This window comes from Lepidochelys olivacea (genome assembly GCF_965140295.1).
Source record: "Lepidochelys olivacea isolate rLepOli2 genome assembly, chromosome: 23".
Classification (NCBI taxonomy): domain Eukaryota; kingdom Metazoa; phylum Chordata; order Testudines; family Cheloniidae; genus Lepidochelys; species Lepidochelys olivacea.
This window is the reverse complement of record NC_140433.1, coordinates 12,677,401-12,698,554: the sequence shown is the minus strand read 5'-3', so window position 1 is coordinate 12,698,554 and position 21,154 is coordinate 12,677,401. Positions and strand designations below refer to the sequence as shown.

Below are 21,154 nucleotides of genomic sequence, written 5' to 3'. Positions count from 1 at the left end.
CCCGATGGGGGTGGAAATCACCCTGCGCTGGGGGGGAGGGAATGTAGTGGATTTGCCCCCAGGCTGGCATGCCCTGCAAAGATCAGGGCTGGGGGCAGAGAGCAGGGATCAAACAACAAACCTCTTTATTGCACTGCAAATACAGTAGGAACTCCCTTCCCTGCAGAGAGGCTTTCAGGCCAGGGAATAAAGCTGGGCTCCTAAGGCTAAGACATTTTATTGTTGCTCACCCGGAGCTGGGAGCCAGGACTCCTGGGTTCTCTCCCCCCACCAGGGAAAGGTGCTGGCTTGGAGCCTGACTATCCCGGAGTCAATGTAGCCAGTGAACTGGCCCTGGCGCTATGGGAAGTGTGCTGTGAGCAGTCCCACCCGTGGCGACTAAAGTGCTTTCATTTGGGGGGAGGAGGCCCAGCGTTCTTCCACTCCTGCCCAAAAGTCACTTTCTCACACATAAATCGAGGCCAGGCGCTGTGAAAATGAGCAGCAGAGGAAATCATGGGAGGAGCCAGAGCGAAGCAGCCCCTGCCAACTGGCCGGCCCGTCGGAAATCACGGTCTGAATTCTGCATGCCCTTCACGGCCTGAATTCTGCACTGGCTCGGGTCGGGTGGGCCAATCCCGCTCCTCACACAGCAGCGTGGACACGCTCCCAGAGAGGCGCTAGGTGCAAATCCATGCGCCATGGGCAGCCAATGCTGGGGTCCGGGCACAGCAGGGAGGGTTTGGCCGGGTGGGCTTTGGGCACTCTCTTTCTGCCAAAGAGAAGAGAAATCCAGGGTCCAAATCCCTTGTGGGAGATGGGGGGAGGGGCTGTAATGGGGACAGAGCCCTCCCGGCTGAATAGCCTTTGACTCATTGGTGTCAATGAGCCGACGCTCCCCTGCCAACGTCCACGCATCCTTCTTGAACGGTGGCCAACAGAACCCCTCGGGCACCAGGCAGCCCAGAGGGGGTTAACGACCCAGCAATCCAGCCCTGGCAGTAGCTGGGTAACAGCAGGGCCATGCCAAGCATGGGAGTTGGCAGGACTCCCAGAAGGCACCAGGAACATGCTCAGAGTGTGTGTGCATGGGGGGGAAGAGGGGCGCTCAGTTCTCCTCCCCTTCCTGAGTGTTGCATGCTCCATAGGGGCCCCCCCTCCAGTGCTGTCCCTGCACAGCCGGGAGGAGGGATCGGGGGTGCCCACGCTGCAAACGGCCATGGGGCATCAGTGGGACCCAGGGGCCATGGCAGGATCGGCCCGGTGCCCCCCCTCTAGGCTGAGCAGGTGCCGGCAGGCGCGGTCGGCACAGAAGGAGACTTCCAGGCCCGAGTGGAGCCGCAGCCATGACTGGACGTGCTCCTGAAGGCCAGCCACGGTCTCAGGGTCTGGGGAGAGAGGAGACCTGGGTCACCCTAGGGAGAGCGCCCCCTGCTGGGGAACCCCCCCCATCAGCTCTGCCCCCGCATGAGAGCGCCCCCTGCTGGGGAGACCCACACACACTCTCAGCCCTGGGGTCCCTCCAACCTGATGGGGAGACACTCCCTCTCAGCCCTGCCCTCCTGAGTGAGAGCGCCCCCCTGCTGGGGAGACCCCATCTCTCAGCCCTGCCTCCCTGGTCCCTACCTGCGAGGCCGTGCGGGGGCCGGGCTGGCTGCCGGCGCAGGAAGCTGTGTGCCAGGATCAGCTCCTTGGCATGCTCCTCCTGGGCCCGCAGCACCAGCGCCCCCAGCAGCTCCGAGTTGTTGGAGGTGCTGCGGTAATACAGCATGTGCGCCAGCTCCAGGGAGTGGATGTTCCGCCGTTGCCTGAACACCTGAGCGGGGAGCACAGGGTCAGGATGCCTGGGTCCTACCCCCTGCTCGGGAGGGGAGGGGGGTCTAGTGGTTACAGCGGGGAGCCCAGACTCCTGGGTTCGATCTCCTAGCTCTGGGAGGAGAGTAGCTGCAGCACCAAGGCCTGGCAACTTGGTGGTTCCATTCAGATGCTGAGGGGAGCCTTCAGGCCATGTGGTCTCATGGGTAGGGCACTGGAGCCCTGGGTGCTCTTCCCAGCTCTACCCCTGACCTGCTGTGGGACGCTGTCAACTCAATTAGTCAATCTGTGCCTCAGTTTCCCCTCTCCCTTGTCTAATTAAACTGTGAGCTCTTTGGTGCAGGACCTATTTCTATGAGAATACACAGGACGCAGCACAATGGGGTCCGCATGGCACGATAGGGGCCCCCAATCTTGGCCGGAAGGGGGGGGTCTGCGCAGCGCCCGGCGTGACGGGGGCCCCAACCTCCCTCCCAGGGGTCTCAGCGGCACCGATCTCACCAGAGGCACCTACCTTCCAGGCGCGGAAGGACATGAAGGCGGCGAAGCAGAGCAGCAGGAAGCTGGTGCCGATCTTGAGGTCGGACAGCACCACCATGCCAACATTGACGAAGAGGACCAGCCCACTCACCACCAGCGTGACGTTCAGCAGCGTCTTGTAGAAGATGGACGTGCGGATTCTCACGCCTGGCAGCAGCTGCTCCAGCGCCTCCAAGGGGATGTCCTTGAAGCACTTCAGCACCAGGTGGGCGTTTCTGGGCCGGGCCGCCACCAGCACCCGCTTGAAATAATGCCTGGGGGTGGGTAACACCGTCAGCGGGGTGGGATCTAGGGCCAGGCACTGCGGGTGCAGCCCCCGAGATCATGGTTCAGGCCACGACTGACAGGGGCAGGGAAGGGAGGTCAAGAGCCTGGATGGACCCCTGGGGCCAGCACTGATTGCTGGAGGAGAGTGCCCCCTACTGAGCCCCCCACTTCACTCCTGGGGCACTGGGGTCAACTTTGACTGTGAGGGGAGAGCACCCCCTACTGAGGCCCTAGCAGCACAGTGCTCCCTAGCACCGTCCTGGGGCTTTGGCACGAATGCTGACTGTCAGGGGAGAGTGCCCCGTATTGAGTCCCCTGCCCCATTCCCACAGCACAGCGCCCCCAAGCCATTCTGCTCCTAGAGATCCTGGCTGGAGGGTAAAAAGAGGGGGTGTCCTTGCCTTTCCGCGGGGGTCCGGGCCGTGCTGAACAGCCCCTTCCGGGGCCCCAGCGTGGATTTAATCGGGAGGACTCCAACACGCTGGCCGAGGGCCCAGAACCGGATGTACTCGTATTGATCCAAGTTCACTGAAACCTGGGGAACAAAGGGGAACATATAGCCACAATACACAACGGGATGGGTTGCTAAGCCTGGGTCCTCCCAATACAACCGGCCCTCGAATGCGGCCACTTCTGGGGAGGGCCACAAGAGCTGGTTATATGGGGATCCTTTGCCAGGCGTGGAGACGTGGCTCCTCTGGGGTGGTGCATGGGGGCTGTTTATACAGGGACCCCTGGCCTGTCGTTGAGATGCAGCTGCCTCTGGGGTGGGGAATAGGGTTTTTTCATTGCACAGCTCAGGGAGAGAAGGGAAATCCTGTATACCTGATGGGATTATAGGCAGGCAGGAGGGTCTGTCCCAAAGTGGTAACCAAGGGAGAGGCAGTTGCAGGGGGCAAGAGGCCTGCTGGCTCAGTAGCAGGGCACGGGATTGGGGCAGAGAGGAATTAGCTTTTCCGAAGCGTTACACTGGGGCAGTGCCGGATGGGCCGCTCCCCTCCCCAGAGGTGGCCACACCTGGACATCATCCTGAGGGTGATGCACGATGAGGGCGTAGGCCAGGACATCCTCCGACAGACTGTTGAAGTTGGCCTGATCCAGCACCGGTTCCAACTCAGCCAGGACCTGCCGCTCCTTAGCCAGGCGCTCGGTGTCACTCAGAGCCAACTCTGGCAGGGTGTCCCGGTCGGGGTTAATGGGGTCGTAGAGAGCCTGTGGAGGGGCAGCAGGAAGGTACGTCTGTATGGGACACCCAGCCCCAAGGATCCCACAGCACCATGTCTGAGAAGGGATCTGTTCACTCCACAGTGAGATGCTGCCAATCCTAGGGTCAAGCGCTGCAGCTGTTTATACATGGACTCTCACCCAGTGCTGAGATGCAGCCGACTCTGGGGTGGGGAGCGGGGTCTGCTTATACAGCAATCCCTCACCCAGCGCTGAGATGTGGCTGCCTCTGGGGTGGACCAAAGAGACTGTTTATTATAGAGAAAATCCACAAGTGAGCCCCCCTATTGAGCCCCTGCCCTGCTCCCAGCAGCACAGACCCTCCTAGGGCTGCCCTGGGGCCAGCGCTGACTGTCAGTGGAGAGCGTCCCCTACCCACCGTGTTTTCTTTCACCGGCTCCCATCCGAACCTCAGCCTGGCTTAGCTATTTCCAAAGGGGACACCGTGCAGCTGACACCTTACCTGCAAGTGCCTCAGGAGGGAATGGTAGTGATGCAGGAGGGAAGAGTCCACCCGTGCCACGAAGGCCAAGAAGGAGGCGCGCTCGGCGTCACTGGAAGAGTGGAACTCCTGGAGGGACAGTTAGCGCCAAGTGTGGATTCACCAGGAACTGGCATCCCTGGGTCTCAGAGGCATATCCTGTGCTGTGTGTGAGAGCCATTTCCTGTGCTGCTCCAACCGCCTAATTGAGAGGCAGGCGCCTCTGGAGTGGAGCATTATGGCTGTTTATATAGAGCCCCCTTGCCTGACACTGAGCTGCGACCGCCTCTGGGGCGGGACACTTTATACAGGGCCCCCTTGCCCCCACCTTGAGATGCGACCCCTCTGGGGTGAGATCGGCTCTGACTCAGAGGGGATTGCCCTGTACCAAGTCACCCACCCTGCTCTCGCCAGGTGTTTCCCAACGGTCTCCCCTCTGCGTGCTGCCCCAGCCTGGCCCTGCTTCGATTTGTGGCCCCCCCAGGGAGCACCCTGTACCTTGAGAAGGCTGCTGACCAGCTGCCCCTTAGAGAAGGGGATGAACCGCTCCCTGTACTGCTCAGCCCACCCCTGGGGCTCCACAGGCTTCCACATCCTCCGGTACGCTGCCATCCGGGAGGCGAGGGAGGCCGTACTGCGGCAGGGCAGCCCCAGCGCCCCTGTCCCCAAGGCGGCCCAGGCCACACCCAGCATCCTGCAAGAGAGGGAGGCATCAGCCCAACAGAACACAAGCGCCATAGCCCTGCAGTGAGCAGCTCCAGCTCCGTGGCCAGCTCAGTCCTCAGTCAAACTGCCGGTCACGGGGTCCATTTATACAGGGATCCCTTGCCAGGCACTGAGATGCAGGCACAGGGGCTGTTTGTACGGGTACCACCTTGCCCAGCGCTGAGATGCGGCCCCTCTGGGGTGGGGCACAGCAGCTGTTTATACAGCAACCTCTTGCTTGGTGGTGATATACAGCCTCTCTGGGGTTGGGCATGGGGGCTGTTTATTCAGGGACCCCTCGCCCAGGAACCGGGCTGAGACCCAGCCACTCAGTTCACACATGGGCCCAGCAAGCAGAGGTCAGATGAGAATAACTTTTAGCACTCGGTTTCTGAGAGAGGGGAATCAGCACCCCCATGGAAGAGGCAGGCCCCATGTCCCATTCTCTGCCCCCCATGAACCAGCCAGTCTCCCGCCCTAGGGCCAGATGAGAGCCAGCACTCCCTGGAAAGGAAAGGCCCTGTGTCGCATTCCCTGCCCCACTGAGCTGGCCAGTCCTCCGCTCTGGGACCAGAAAGGAGCTGGTGCCCCCTAGAGGGGAAAGGCCCCATGCCCCATTCCCAAACCACCCACCGCCGCCCAGCAGCCATATCCCTGGCCAGTGCGAGCCTGTTTCTCTGTTGTGTCCGTTCCCAGGAGTCAGGTCTTGGGAGACTCTTCAGATTCTTCCATGGCACCATTTAAACCCACTGTCCGAGCAGAGAAGCAGGCGGGGCTGCAGAATCTGGGGTGGGGGAGGTAACCCCTGGAGAGTTCAAAGGTCGCCCGCCCCAGGGCAGGAGTAGCAAAGTTGACTTGGCTGCTGTGCAAGGTTCAAAGATCGCCAGCCGTGGGTGCAGGGTTCAAAGGTCGCCGGTTGCGGGGTGGCAGCACCGAGGGAGTCTTGGCCGCCGCGCAGGGTTCAAAGGTCACCGGTTGCGGGGTGGCAGCACCGAGGGAGTCTTGGCCGCCGCGCAGGGTTCAAAGGTCGCCGGTTGCGGGGTGGCAGCACCGAGGGAGTCTTGGCCGCCGCGCAGGGTTCAAAGGTCGCCGGTTGCGGGGTGGCAGCACCGAGGGAGTCTTGGCCGCCGCGCAGGGTTCAAAGGTCGCCGGCTGCGGGGTGGCAGCACCGAGGGAGTCTTGGCCGCCGCGCAGGGTTCAAAGGTCGCCGGCTGCGGGGTGGCAGCACCGAGGGAGTCTTGGCCGTCGCGCAGGGTTCAAAGGTCGCCGGTTGCGGGGTGGCAGCACCGAGGGAGTCTTGGCCGCCGCGCAGGGTTCAAAGGTCGCCGGTTGCGGGGTGGCAGCACCGAGGGAGTCTTGGCCGCCGCGCAGGGTTCAAAGGTCAATCTGTGCACCCGGCTTGACCAGGTCAGAGGTCACCAGGCCGGCAGGGAGCAGTCACAGAGGTCAAAGGTCACCTGGCACCACCCACTGCAGGGGGGCTGCTAACTCCCTCCCCCCAGCCACATGCTCCCTCCGCCCACGGACCGCGACCCAGCCAGGCCCCTGAGGGCTGGTTAACAACGTGCAGAGCAGGAAGAAATCCCCAGGCACCAGCAGCAGCCCCCTAACCTTGGGCAAAGCGGTGTTGACATTGAGAGTCTGCGCATGCGCAGCAGGACCTCCTCGCTCGCTCTCTCCCCTTCCCTCTGCCCCGCCCGTGCCTCTCCACGGCGCGCATGCGTGCCTTCCTGCCTGCCTCCCAGGCTGCGCGTGCGCACCACCAATCTCGGTCGGCTGCCCTCACTCCCCTGCCATCCCCTTTCCCGGAAAGCCCGCGCGACTGATTCGAAAACCCGGCGCGCGCCCGCGCGCTCGCGCTCCTGCTCCTGCCCCTGCCCCGGCCCACCCCACTCTAACGGGCGTTTCCAACCGCCGCCTGCGGAGTTCGAAATCGGGGCGTGGCCATGGTCTAGCCAATCAGGCGTCGAGCCCTCCCTTTCTCTCCCCTTCCCCCTCCCATCGAGAATGGGGGGAGAGGGAGGATGCGCCTGAAAGGAAAAGGCGGGAAAAGGGGATTGAGGCGAGACTCTGAGGGGGGATAGGGACAGGTGAGCAGGGAGCTGGGTCTCTGAGGTGAGAGCCCCCCCACAACCTGCCATGAACCTCCCCAGTACCGGGCCCCATAGAGAAGCCACAACTGTGGTCACGCCAACCCCCCAGTGTCAGAGAGAGCTGAGGGGGCAACAGCTGGGGTCACACCAACCCCCCAATGTCAGAGAGAGCTGAGGAGGGTACAGCCAGGGTCATTCCACTCCCCCAGTGTTGGAGAGAGCTGAGGGGGCAACAGCAGGAGTCACACCAACCCAACCCCCCAATGTCAGAGAGAGCTTAGGGGGGTATAGTCAGGGTCACGCCAACCCCCCAATGTCAGAGAGAGCTGAGGGGGGTACAACCAGGGTCATTTCAGCCCCCCAACATTGGAGAGAGCTGAGGGGGGCACAGCTGTGGTCATGCCAACCCAACCCCCCTATGTCAGAGACAGCTCATGGGGCTACAGTTAGGGTCATGCCAATCCCTCAGTATCAGAGCTGGAAAGGGCACAGCTGGGATCATGCCAACCTCTCAATGTCAGAGAGAGCTGAGGGGGGCACAGCTGGCCAACCTCCCAATGTCAGAGAGAGTTGAGGGCAGCACAGTCAGGGTCATGCCAACTCCCCGAATAGCAGAGACAGCTGAGGGTGATAGGGGGCAAAGCCGGGGTCATGCCAACCCCTCTAGCATCAAAGGAAGCAGGGCTGGCATCATGCCAGCACTGCCACTGTCAGAGATTTGGGTTGTGATATGATGGATGCTGGGGTGATGGCAACCCCCTTGCATCAGATGGTGCACCTGTTTGTGAGGGAGAGCAGGATGTGATGGGGGCACAACTGGGATCACACCAATCCTGCCTCTGCCAGAGACACGCTAACCCCACAGCAGCCAGGGATGGGTCAGAGAGCAGAGCCAGGGTTACACCAACCCCACCATGATCAGGAAGAGCCTAGAAGTTAAAGGGTCAGAAGCAGGGCTGGGGTCTCACCCCCCTCATAGCAGCAAAAAAGATGAAGGATGGTAGTGGGCAATGCGGGGATCATGCTAACCCTGGTGCAGTCAGGCACAGGTCAGAGGGCACAGCTGGGGTGATGCCATTGCAGTCCCAGTCAGCAATGATGAGGTCATTGGGGTCAAAGGACAGGTGGGGATCACACCAACCCTAGCTTGTCTAGGTGCAGCAGGGTAGGGGGGCTCAGATGGCAAAGATAGGGTCATGCCAAGCCTGCAGCTGTCAGGAACATTGGCAATGTGAGAGGCCGGAGGGAAAAGCCAGGATTATTCCCATCAGAGGGTCACGCTAACCCCATCCTCACCCTGGTTCGGAACAGCAGGAATCTGAGGGAGTCCGCATGGTGTCAGCCCTGCCATATTCCTGGATACTCACCTTGGAGGAGGTCCCTGGCTGGGGAGGATCAGACAGCAGAACTGGGGTCTTGGCAACCCCAGTTCAGGCAAACTCTGGCATGCTCTGGGATAGTGGGATGGGTCAGCACAGAGCCAGTGTCCATGAGCCCCGCCACAACCACAGTTACCTGGCTGCCAGGGGTCAAAGGGCAGAACCAGGGTCAAATCCTTCCCCTCTGACTCACAGATACCTGGCCGGGGGGCGGGGGCAGCTTAGAGGGTAAAGTGAATGTCATACAAGTACTCTGGAATGCCTCCTGCCAAATCCCCTGCAGCCAGGCAGGGTTAGCCAGAAGTAGGAGAGGGGAGAGCCAGGCTTACATGAATTCCGTGGCAGTAAATTAGGGGCATCCCACTGAAAATACGATGTGGGAGCATTATTAGGGTTCAGCTGTTGGCCCTTTTTCCTGTGTGACTGAGGGAACTAAAGATCACCCAGCAATGGAAACACTAGACACCTCTCCTTGCTGTCCATCACCACTTCTAATCTCTTGTCTGTTTCCTTGCCTCCCTCTAGCACCCTGGAGATCCATCTTCACCCCAAGGCAGGTGAGAAGACAGCAGGATGAGGAGGGTGAGCTCGAGTCTGCAGGAGCTCTCAGAGAACAACGTGGTCCAGTTCCTGAGGCAACCTCAAACCATTGCTAGGATCCTAGCTGGGGTGAGAGAAACCAAGAGAAAAAGCCCACCTCCAAGCCCTGGGGTTGGAGATTTAGTCTCACAACCAACACTGGCTTAAACCTTGACAAAATGTGCCCTAATAATTAATTATGAACATGTATATGATAGTAGTAGTCAAAAGGCCCCAAGGAGGATTTGGTCCCATTGTGCTTGGTGCTGTAAAAACTCAGATAAAGAGTCCTAGAGAACTTGCAAACTGAAGTCCTCCATTCCCAGGGCAGATGGATGGACACAACACACCCCTACCTACATCCCCCCCTCATGGTGTTTCCAATTCTGTGTGAAACCAGAGCATTTGAAAATATAAAACACCCCAAAGTACTAAACGTTTTCAAACCTCAGAGTTCACTCAAGCTTTGGGCAAGACACCCAATCTCTTCATATTTCAACCAAGCCAAGCCAGGCCAGCCCATCTGTCTACGTAAAAGGGGTGGTCCTACTGGACTGGATCTCAGGTGTCCTGGGTTCTATTCCCAGCTCTGCCACTGGCCTACTGGGTGACCCTGTCCCCCACTCCATGCCTCAGTTTCCCCATCTGTGAAATGGAGATAATAATACTGACTTCCTTTGCAAAGTGCTTTGATATTGGTTGATGAAAAGTACTAGCTAGGAGCTGCTTATCACTTTCTTTCACTGTTCATTGGCTAGCAATTGATTCCTCCAATCACATTAATTTTTGCTTGGTGCCTGGGATGCAAGTATTCTGACAAGTGCTCAGGTCCTGTAATCATTATTATCAGTGTTCATTATATCACAATATAATGAACACTCAAGGTCCCAGAACACATTATAAGCTTTTTGGAGTAGGGACTGCTTTAAACAGACAGGCAGGACTATAGCCCCCATTTCAGAGTGTGACACAGGTATGAGGACACATAGAGCCTAGACTTGAACTCAGATCTCCTGAGTCATAGTCTGTTTCCCTAACCCCAAGAGCATCCTCTCATGAGAGCAAAGCCTCTTCTTTTTTGCTACAGCAGAGTGGGAGGCCAGAGTTCAGGCACCCCCAACAACTCCTGAGCTACAAACAGAAACGGTGTCCACGGATTTCTCTGCCCAAGCTGATAAATAATATTTTATCAGAGCCCAGTGCTGCGAGGCGCTGAGCAACCTCAGCAACTGTTGAAGTATATTGGAGGCATGGAATCATAGAAATGCAGGTCTGAAAGGGACCTCCAGAGGTCACCTAGTCCAGCCCCCTGCACTGAGGCAGGACCAAGTAAACCTAGACCATCCCTGACAGGTGTTTGTCCAATCTAGATGATTATGATGGACCCTTCTGGCTTTATAGTCTATGAGTCTATAATCTGTTTTTAAAAACCTGTAATGACGGGGATCCCACAGCCTCCTTTGGAAACCAATTCCACAGCTTAACTTCCCTTAGAGTTAGAACATTTTTCCTAATATCTAACCTAAATCTCCCTTGCTGCAGATTAAGCCGATTACTTCTTTCCTACCTTCAGTAGACACAGAGAACAACTGATCAGAGCCCTCTTTATAACAGCCATTAACGTATTTACAGGCTGTTCTCAAGTTCCCCCTCAGGCTTCTTTTCTCTAGATTAAACATGCCTAGTTTTTTAACCTTTCCTCCTAGGTCAGGTTTCCTAAATCTTTGATCATTTTTGTTCCTCTTTATTATTTTTATTGTGGTGGTGCCCAGGAGTCCCAGTCACAGACCAGGACCCCTCTGGCACTAGGTGCTGTACAAACACAGGACAAACAGACAATGCTTGCTCCAGAGTGCTTGACTGCTCACCACTTCATTTTATTGATCGTGTATGTTACAGAATCATACAGTTCGGGATTGGGGACTCATTGTGCTGGGTTCTGAACAAATAGAGACAGTCCCTGCCTCAAAGATCTTACAATCTAAAAGAGGAGCTGGCGGGACAATCATATTACCCACAAGTTGCCCCAGCCCTACACAATCCCAGCAGTGTCTGTCTACATGTGGTTAACTCTTTCCCTTTTTGCCACGCCAGCTCTTCTCGCTGATCATATTTGCCTCCCTGGTGACCGACGGCTACCAGAACTTGACAGCTTCATCCCAGCTGCGCTGCGTGCTGAATGACAATGGGGTGGCCTGCAGCTATGCCATCACAGCTGGGGTCCTGGCCTTCCTGCAGTCCTTCCTCTTCCTGGCCTTTGACGCTTACCACAACATTATCATTAGCCACAAGGTCAAATCTGTCATCCTGAGTCTGGACCTGACTTTCTCCAGTAAGTGATTACTCCCCCAGATCCAAATGTCCCTCCATGGGGTTGGTCACCAACAGCTCAGCATAGCACAGCAGCAAGCCCCTCTTCACTCACGCACTTTCAACCCTTTCCACTTTGGCCAGAGCCAAAGGGCTAAAAATCTTGGCATCGAGACATCTTGGCTGCTGTCTCATTTCCCAGCTGGACTGGATCAGACCCATTGGTCTGTCTTCACCCTCTGCCAGTACCACATCAGATCAACTGTCTATTAAGCATGGTATCCTCTCCGCAGACATTTTCAATCAGAAAAGTAGCCCGTTTAAGGCAAATACCCCTGCCACCATGTCTGAGCAGAGGTGCGGTATACCTGGCTCACCTGATCAGGCTAACAATCCGTCTAGTCTGCTGCATCTGCCCACAGTCTGCCTGCTGCACTGGATCACACCAATAGTCCCTAGCTAGTTCTTTTCATCAGTAGACCTCAAAGCGCTTTACAAAGGGAGGTAAATATCATCATCTACATTTTACAGATGGGGAAACTGGGGCAGTGAAGTGATTTACCCATAGCTGAAGCAGGAATTGAACCCAGGTCTCCTGAATCCCACTGCAGGGGAGTCCAGTGATCCATCTAGCCTGGTATTCTGTCTCCTTCTAATGTCTCAGAAGAAGGCAAAACACCTCTTTAATACACCCACCAATTTTCCAGTGACGTTCATCAGAGATAAAAATTCCCCCCGGTCCCTCAGGCAGCTTATCCCCTGGAACAGTAGATGTCATTGAGTTTCCCATTGATTTGGTTAGTACAATAACCACCGGGGAGCACTTTATTATATTTTTCAGCTGCTTTATTCTTTGAAATGCAGCCCCTTTATCTCAGTCATGTGTGGAGGTTTGCCTCAGATAAATGGGAAGGGGAACACTCACCCTGAGCTTTTGCATGAACCTTTGACAGCTCCATTCCTACCTCACCGCAACTCCCCAACACACCTGTTTGCATTGCCCATAATCTCGCTCCCTGTCTTTCCAGTCATCTGGTCGTGCATATGGTTCATTGGCTTCTGTTTCCTGGCAAATCAATGGAACAGGTCTGCTCACCACTACCTGCTGGGAAGTAGCTCAGCCCGCGCCAGCATTGCCTTTGCTTTCTTCTCCATCCCCTGCTGGGTAAGAAATTCTCACTTCTCTTTCTTGACTCCAGTCCTTTCCAGAGTGAATACACCCCGTTGATCCAGCAATCATAGCAAAGCCCCTGCTGTGCTGCCTTGTAAAAGGAATGTTTCACTACTGGGCAGGAAGGAAAGGAGATTTCCCCTCTTAACTGAGACAGAATTGGCTCTTTCTGGGAAACAGCACTAACTTAAGAATGAAAGTGGGGTGCTACTATGATCCCTGTCTATTTCTTTCCTCCAGCATTAGGGGGCTCCTCCTTCTCATCACTTAACATGGGTATAGCACTTTACATTTCCAATGCAATTAACCCTTTTAACAGACTCTGGAGGTAAGCAGGTATATGGGGAAACTGAGGCACAGAGCCAGCTGTGGTAAGAAGCCAAGTGTGCCTGGCTCCTTTGCTGGCAGCACCCATGTTTACTCCACTAGTCCACACAGGTCTTACCCACAGCTGTGACTTCCCATCCTGATGACAGGAATCCTTGGCTTATTTCATACCAAGACACCACCCCCTTCATATTTTGCCAGTCCACCCTTCTTCACGCCTGCACTGAGAGGTGCCAAAAAGAAAGCCTGATGCCTTTGTCTTTAAGGGGAGCAGCATCTGCTGAGCACCTCTTGGGATCAAGCCCTTAACAGACCATCTGCAAATGGTTTCAGAGTAACAGCCGTGTTAGTCTGTATTCGCAAAAAGAAAAGGAGTACTTGTGGCACCTTAGCGCCTAACCAATTTATTAGAGCATAAGCTTTCGTGAGCTACAGCTCACTTCATGGGTGACTCATACTTTCCTCAACAGGCTGCTGACCTAGTCACTTGCTGTCAGGAGGGGCCTTCTTACAAGGTCTGTTACGGACCTTCCCTGTCTCACTCACTCACGTGCAGGCACCAAATGAACTGAGTGATTCAGGATTCAGCTAGTATTCCAGATTGGGAAGTGGGGGATTCTGATGCCAGAAGGGGGAGCCTTCCTCAGGAAGGGCTGAACTGACCAGTTTACAAACTGAGGGCCAGATCCTCAGCTGGAGTAAATCAGTTGTCACTTCAGTGAAGTCAAGAGAGATATATGGATTTACACCATCTGGGGAACTATCCCTGGAAGTAATTCTGAGGGCCTGTCTTCACTGCAAAATTAATCTGAGTTTTGCCCCTAACTTGAGTCCCATACACACAACAGCCCTTGAGTGTGGGGTGGTGCTCCTGGCCCGAGAGGGGGCATAGGCTAAAACTGTAGGAAGCACAGCTCATCAGCTGCTAACACAACCTTTTTCCAGCGTAGAGGCAGGCTAGCTCTCCTCCAGTGCTGCTAATCCTTCCCCCAGTCCCTCCCTTGTGCCCAAAAAGGAGACACGTTCTCCTGTAATTCCCTGGGAAAGAATAGAGAGCAGCTCAGTTTACTGCAGTGCTCAGAACCGCCAGATGTGCCCCCCAAGGTCCGAGCACCACACATGCACCAATGCGGACACAGCCGGTAGTTGAGTTGTAATTTGAGTGTAGCTAACCTGAGTTAGCTCTGCAGTGAGGCCATTCCCTAAGAGTAAATGGAGATGCTCGGACTAAGAATGACGTGTGTGACAGGTCTCCACATCTCTGCCTTGCAGGTGTACCTGGGCTACCAAGCCCTGAGGGGCCTGTGGGCTGAGCCCCTCATTCCCTACAAACAGTCCTTGGACGAAGGCGCTGTGGCCCTGAACACACTCTCTTCTGTCACCACCACCTCCATCCCCAGGAGCATGGAGTATCATAGCCCCACCAAAGGCAGCAGCGGTAGCTCCGCCGCCCCCTTTCCACAGACTCCCAAGGGAAACCAGCTCACTTTCCTGAATGACAATTAGAGATCTATTTTTTCACCCTGCAGTAAATAAAGAGAGGCTTTTGCTTTCTCAACCAGAACCTGAGTGGCTTAATTCAAATCATAAGGCAAAAGGGAAGGAGACTTGAGACACAGAGAAACAATGTTGAGATGAAAGTCAACAACCACAGGTGTCAAACTCATTGGATGCAAAGGGACAAATTCCACATATAGTTAAGACCCTAAACATAGGGCTCCATTCCCCCGCCACCCTGCTGATGCCAACTGCAAGTTCACAAAGATTGAGGGTAGAATGTGTCTAAATTAGTTACTGTTCTTTGTCACATTTGGTGACAATAAAGTGAGAAAGATATACCCAACTCCTTAGAGGTCTGTGGTATTTTTGCGCTCTTCCTTCTCCCATCCTCCTTTCTCTCCCTCCTCCTTATCTTTGTGGCTCTGCTGTTCTTCCTGCTGCATTTCCTTCCCTGCACCAGCTGCTTCTGCTAAAAGGACCAGCAGCAACACAGTTACATTGACAACCATGCAGCATTTGAATCAACACGTCAACAAGATGCAGGAGCAAGGACTTCAGGCATCTCCAAGCTGTTGTTTCAGGCTGCTTGCAGACTCAAGCAGGCAGCGCTGCTTTGGTTCAACGTCAGTTCCCAGGGGAAGGTTTTCTTCACAACCAGGAGGGCTTGAACCTTACTTTTAAAAAAATGGGTAAAGCAGAGATTCTGCATCATCTGAATGTGGCACATGGGCTGTAAGTTTATTTGAAACCCCTGGAACAGGACTTACTTTGAGCTGAGCAGAAATAAGTGATTCCCAAAGAACTCAGAATTACCGCTGGGCAGAAAATGGTTTCTATTGCCACAGACAATTTCCACTTTTTGGCAGGAAAAAATAAATCAAAACTTGAAATCTTTCAGTTCAAATATGCTGCTGCGGTGTCTCATTGAATTTGTAGTTTAGTTGCCATTCTGCTCCATAAGACAGGCTCCCTGGTTGGATTCCATCTCCCATGGTGCATGACCGTCTCCCCTCTCACTGAAGGGAGCTGGTGCATCATGGGAAATGAAACTCAGCTGGGAAGCCCAGGCCATGGAGGAGACTGGAAATATTGAGGCACCCAAACTACAATTCCCCTGAGGCACTGCAGCAGCATATCCATAAGAACTGCCATAGTGGGTCAGACCAATGGTCCATCTAGCCCAGTATCTTGTCTCTGACATTGGCCAGTATCAGAGCTTCAGGGTGAACTTACAGCACAGGACAATTTTGGAGAGATGCAGGCCTGTCTTCTCATCCCACGTTCTGGAAGTCAGAGCTTTCAGGTCACCTGAAACATAATGTTGCATCCCTGATCATCTTGGCTAAAAGCCAGTGATGGACCTATCCTCCATGAACTTATAAAATTATTTTTTGAAACCAGTTATACCTTTGGCCATCACAACATCCCATGGTAATGAGTTCTACAGGTTAACTGGGTGTTGTGTGAAAAATCAAATCAAAATATTTCGGGTTTGGGGCATTTGTTTTTGGATGAAACAATTCAGAAGTTACCTGTGGAAAAAACAGACCCTTTTTCAACAAAAATTCCTTTAATCAAACCCCCACTTTTCCATGAAAAAAAAAAAAATGTTCCAATGAAAAACATTCAATGGCACACACAGCAACACCATGTTTAGGACAGGAAGTGATGGGGAGCCCTGTATCCAATCGAAACTGCCAGAGGAACAGAGGGGAGACAAAGAGGTGACCACACACAGGACAGGAAAACAAAGCAGGTTTCTCTTTTATTTTTATTTTTTTTCCAAAAAAAGGCACTAAGTTGATTTAAAAAAAAAAAAAAAAGATTTTTTCCTTTTGTTTATTTAAAGCGAACAAGAAATTAACCATCAATTATGTACAAAACAAGGAGATTTACAGAGTTTAGTGTGTTGCACCCTCTTTGCCAATAAAAAAAAGGAATAAACTGAGAGATTCCCACCTTGAAATGAAAAAAAAAAAATGGATTTTTATCAAAAGGAACCAGAGGTTATTTCAATCCCTGCGGTGTGAAATAACACCCCCACCCTATGCCTTAAAAACAGCACCCCAAAAAACCTGGCCTCCATCCGAGCAAGGCATTGGCGAAACCACGCCGCAGGCACCAAAGACCTCAGCGAGCTTGTCTGGCTACACAACCGGGGAATCAGCTAAGAGGGAAGAGAGGAGCCCATTTAAAATGTCCCCGGCTGTTTATAAAAATAAGGGAAGAGGGAGAAAAAGATGAGAAGGGGCAGGGAAAATGGGGTTGGGTGTTTTCAAAAGGCAAAAAACTATAAACAGTCAAACCCAGAGATCCGTCTCGACCAGAAAAGGCCTGTCGGCTGTTTCCTCCCAAATCCCCACGGTCTCTTGCTCGAGTGGCTAACAGGTCCAGGTGACAGTAAATACAGGGGAGCTCAGCTCGACTTGTGGCTGGTTCGGTTGGTCAAAAAACAAAAAAAGAGTCAGAAACAGTACGTGTCTGTCATCTGCTTGTGAACAGGCTTCCTCCTAGGGAGCGACGGAAGGCAGCGGGAGCAGGATGCCACTATGCTGGCAAACTCAGCTTCTTCCCCTTTAGAACTGTGGGAGGAAGGATTTCAGCATTTCTTACGCCTTTGGTCTCAAGGCATTTTACACCTTCACTCACCACTGAGAGAGGCAGCCCTTTCTAGGGTGGGATGTGATAGCTGTTCCCAAGGGACTTGCTGACCCAGAGGGGAAATGCAGCCACCTCTGGGGTGGGGGCATGCAGCTATTTAGCAGACACAGCCACACTAGAAAAGTATGACAAGCGAGAACAGAGACCAAATGCCAAGCCCTGAATTTTAGGCACTCAAACAAGGGCTGATTCGCAGAGGGGCTGAACACACTCAGCTCCCATTGACTCTGGAGCACCTGGTCTCACTGACAAAATCCTGCCTCTTCCCCAGGGTGGATTTTGATGCCTAACTTTAGGCAGCAGAATTCGACAGGGTTGGCTGGCGCGGTGGGCTGGCATAGCAGGGGCGACAGGGCCATGGGATAAAATCGCCACTGTGCAGGGATTTGCCCGTCCAACTCCCCCAGTAAAGCCCCACAGAGCCTTTAATGACCACACCGGGTCTGTGTTGCACAGATCCCCCCCTGAATTACCAGTGTTAGCCCTAGAAGCACAGGTTCTAGGTTCGGCCCCAGCACCCCACACATGCCAATCCTGGGAGGTGGGTGAGCACAGCTCTGTTTCCAGAAGTGCTAAGTGGGGTATAGCGAGGGGAAGCGACTTGTTTTCTCCCCAGACCACACAGCGTATCAGTGACAGAGCCAAAATAGAAACCAGAACTCCTCACTTCCAGCCACCCCCCTGTAACCACTAGACCCCACTCCCCTCCAAGTGGAAGGACAGAACCCAGCAGTTCTGGCTCTCAGCCCCCCTGCTCAAACCCATGATACCCCACTACCCTCACAAAGCCGGGGAGAGACCAAAGAGTCCTGCTCCCAGCCCCCCACCTCTGACCACTAGCTCCCTGTCCCTAATCTCCGGCACACACCTTTTGTGATGTAGAGGTAGAAGAAGTCGCAGTAGAGGATGGTCTGCACTAGCCCAGCCACGATGGCGATCAGGTCAAAAAAGCCCTCCTGCTGGTAGCGCCAGATCCAGTTGAAGAGGTAGAGGGTGCGGTAGATGCCCAGGGCGAAGAGATAGTGGCTGGTGATGGTCTCCGCCTCGCCCGTCTTGCTCACCATGAACAGCTGCGGCAGGATGGCCACCGACTCCAGGTAGATGGAGAACGTCCAGAGGATCTTAGGACCCGCGCGGCAACGGGGAAAGAACCAGTTAGAACTCATGCCGGAGTCCACGGGATCCCCCCGCACCAGGCTCTAGGCGGGGAGTCACCCTCCCTTCCTGCCCACCCCCAGAGTAACCAAACCCCGCCTGACCAGCCTGGCGGTGCCCCCGCCGGGAGGCAGGGGGCCACCATTACCTCCAGCGGGGTGAAGTCATGGTTCACCAGGAAGGCCAGCACAGCCGTGGGCACCACAAGGAACTCCACCCGGAAGGTGTCGTGATTCCCGTCGTATGTGGCCTTGAACTTGCTGTAGATCAGCCACACCGTGGCGTAGGAGCAGGCGATGTACACAACCTGGAGACAAGAGGCAGCGCTGGGTGGGAGCCCAATCTTCCCCTGCTGGCTATCACGGGCGGCGGAGGAGCAGCCGCGGAGAGGAGCCTGTGATAGGCACTGCACAAACCCAGCACAACCAGGTAGCCCCCGCCCCAAGGTGCAATGACATGGGTTGTATGCCTCTAGTGCGGACAGGGACCCTTCACCCAGACGTGGCCCTCTGGGGTGGGCGCTGGTTATATGGGGTCGCTTCGCCTGGCACTGGGACGTAGCCCCTTTGGGCTGGGGCGTGTGGACTGGCTATATGGGGACTCCACACCCAGCGCTGAGACGCAGCTGTGGGGGGTGGTTATACAGGGACCCCCTCACTGAGACATGGCCCGTCTATGGTGGGCACAGGGGCTGGTTTTATGGGGACCCCTCACCCAGCACGGAGACTGGGGTGACAAAGAGCCAAGCATCGAACTGAAACCCAGGGGAAGGCGGGCGGGAGCTGATGAGGGGTGTGGGAGGCAATCGGGGGGCGGGAGGGGGAGGTTCAGAGAGGGCCTGGGGGCAGATGACAGCAGGGGGGCTGGGGAGCCCCCAGGCACGGTGATCAGGCATTACCTTCATGGAGGTGTTGTAGAAGGAGATGAAGTTGGTGATGAGGTCCAGGTAGCGGGTGGTGAACACAACAGCGAAGAGAATCTGGCTCTTCCCAGAGATCCCTGCGGGGGGGGGGGGGAAGAGGAAGGAGAGACAGGACATGAAGTGGGGGCCAGGGGGCTGTGGGTCAGGAGTTGGGGCACCTGCAGAGCTGGGGGGTGGGGGGAGAGCCCAGGGCTGGGCTAGCAGGGGGGCGGCATGTCGGGAGTGAGGAGCACCAGCCGTTCCAGGCCTGCTCTATCCAGGGCCTTTCCCATCTGCCCTGCGCGTGGATCGCTCTGCAGCGCAGGGGAAGCTGCTGACGCCAGCCCGGGGCTGCCCCACACAGACCAGGCCTCTGGCTTCACCCCATCACAGCCCCCTGCAGTGCGTGTGTGTTGGGGCGAGGGGTGCCTGGGGGGGGTCCCAACAGAGGGGGGGCAGGAGGGTAATTTGTGGGATCTCTGACCCCCCCCCCCAGCTTCCATATCATCACCTTCCTCCCCTTCCCCACAAATCACCCTCCCTCCCAAAGCTATTGGGGGTGGAATGACCCAATCACTGGGGCTTTAACTACCACCTTTCCCCAGCCCCCCAACACCCCCCAGAGGAGGGGACATAATCCCTCAAACTTCCCCCAAAGGCAGCTCTTCAAGTGGGGAACCCCATTTCCTCCGGTCCCCCAAGTCCTCCGCCCTCCAAAACCCCATGCCATTCAAAAAGGAGCCCCCCAAAACCGAGCCGAGGCTAGTCCCACCCCGCCTCAAAAATACACAAGTAGGAGGGTGCACTGAACCCCGCAAATCAAAGGGCCCATCCCCACTTCATGAGGGGTGTCCGCTTCCCAATATGAAGTTTAATTATCCCCAAATCTCTCCCGCAATTAGTTCTCTAAAAGCCCAGTCACGGAGGGGTGCGCTGGGGGGTCATGCACCCCAATAATTTCCCTTTGTTACATGGGAGGCGGAGAACCACCCTGCTCCGGGCGAGAGGCTGGGCTGAGCCAGCTAGGACCCCTCCAAAGAGAGCCCGGGACAGTTTCCCAGGGGAGACCCGGAGGGGCAGTTTGGGGGCGCAGAGGAGGGATAAAGGGGGGCCCTCCTTACCCGCACAGGACCTCGTCTTCCAGATCTTCATCAGCAGGATGATAATAGCCAGGAGGTGGGAAATGTCCCCCAGGAATCGGAAGATGTTCATGGTGGGGGGTGAGGAGGTTTTTGGGGCGCTGGCTGGCGAGATGGGGGGAGGGGCGCCCCTTACCGTCTGGGAAGGGCCCGGCTGGAGTGTGTGTGGGGCTGAGGAAACAAGGCCCGAGCAGGTCGAGGAAGGAGGAGCAAAAAAAATCCCCTCCCCCCGCGGGGCTGGGCTGAGAGATGACAACGTGTCCAGCCCCTCCCGGAGCCAGGGAGAGAACCCAGGAGTCCTACCTCCCTCGCCCCCTCTGTTCTAACCACTAGACCGCCCCCCCTCCTGGAGCTGGGAGGAGAACCCAGGAGTGCCAGCCCCCACCCACCTGCTTCAGGAAACCAAGCTGAATGATTTGAATGCCGCCCCACTGCTCCCCAAATTTGCTGTAATCCAAGTTACCCCTGTCTTTGCAACAATCCTCCCCCTGCCGGCCCCATAGAGGAGATCCAGAATAAATAGGTCTTTGGGGACGTCCTCCCCCTCCTCTGCTTTCACCTCAGGGACACCCCTCATGCCTGCCCCCCAAATCTCAACCCAGCCAAATACACAGTGATGTCACCTTGACAATCACCGCTGGCCCTGATGCCCTAGGACAGCTCTAGGGGGAGCGCTGTGCTGCGGGGCGTGAGGCAGCGTCTCAGCAGGGGGCGCTGGGCTCCGGGGAGCGGGGCGGGGAGCTCAGCAGGGGGCGCTGTGCTGCGGGGCGTGAGGCAGGGGCTCAGCAGGGGGCGCTGTTCCCATCGTCTATGCTGGCCTCAATGCCCTAAGGCGACGCTAGGAGGCGCTGAGCCTTTGGAGTTGCCACATTTCTGATAAGATGAGCACGTGGGAGTCAGGAGGGCTGGGTTCTATCCCAGCTCTGGG

General features: G+C 55.7%; 3 protein-coding genes across 6 annotated transcripts; 1 reads left to right on the top strand and 2 right to left on the bottom strand.

The window, feature by feature from the left end:
- Positions 1 to 108: 108 nt before the first annotated feature.
- On the bottom strand, positions 109 to 6,712 carry TMEM143 (transmembrane protein 143). 4 transcript variants are annotated; one of them, XM_084612575.1, is made up of 8 exons: positions 5,681 to 6,710; positions 4,805 to 5,000; positions 4,289 to 4,396; positions 3,619 to 3,813; positions 3,003 to 3,136; positions 2,309 to 2,588; positions 1,606 to 1,795; positions 109 to 1,367 (listed from the first exon to the last, which is right to left on the bottom strand). In XM_084612575.1, the coding sequence occupies exons 1-8, from the start codon at positions 5,749 to 5,751 to the stop codon at positions 1,207 to 1,209; spliced, it is 1,335 nt and encodes a 444-aa protein (XP_084468701.1). In that variant the 5' UTR covers positions 5,752 to 6,710; the 3' UTR covers positions 109 to 1,206. The 4 variants fall into 4 exon arrangements, with proteins under 4 accessions (XP_084468701.1, XP_084468700.1, XP_084468702.1 ...); XM_084612574.1 differs by having other exon boundaries at positions 5,645 to 6,709; XM_084612576.1 differs by having other exon boundaries at positions 6,623 to 6,687.
- SYNGR4 (synaptogyrin 4) lies at positions 2,415 to 14,570 on the top strand. Its single transcript, XM_084612609.1, has 5 exons — positions 2,415 to 2,539; positions 9,009 to 9,152; positions 11,157 to 11,394; positions 12,401 to 12,537; positions 14,143 to 14,570. The coding sequence occupies exons 2-5, from the start codon at positions 9,057 to 9,059 to the stop codon at positions 14,374 to 14,376; spliced, it is 705 nt and encodes a 234-aa protein (XP_084468735.1). The 5' UTR covers positions 2,415 to 2,539; positions 9,009 to 9,056; the 3' UTR covers positions 14,377 to 14,570.
- A 1,624-nt stretch (positions 14,571 to 16,194) lies between these two features.
- Positions 16,195 to 20,431, bottom strand: KDELR1 (KDEL endoplasmic reticulum protein retention receptor 1). Its single transcript, XM_084612611.1, has 5 exons — positions 20,209 to 20,431; positions 19,085 to 19,185; positions 18,335 to 18,493; positions 17,900 to 18,152; positions 16,195 to 16,952 (listed from the first exon to the last, which is right to left on the bottom strand). Exons 1-5 carry the CDS (start codon positions 20,297 to 20,299, stop codon positions 16,918 to 16,920), a joined length of 639 nt encoding a protein of 212 aa, XP_084468737.1. The 5' UTR covers positions 20,300 to 20,431; the 3' UTR covers positions 16,195 to 16,917.
- Positions 20,432 to 21,154: the final 723 nt, after the last annotated feature.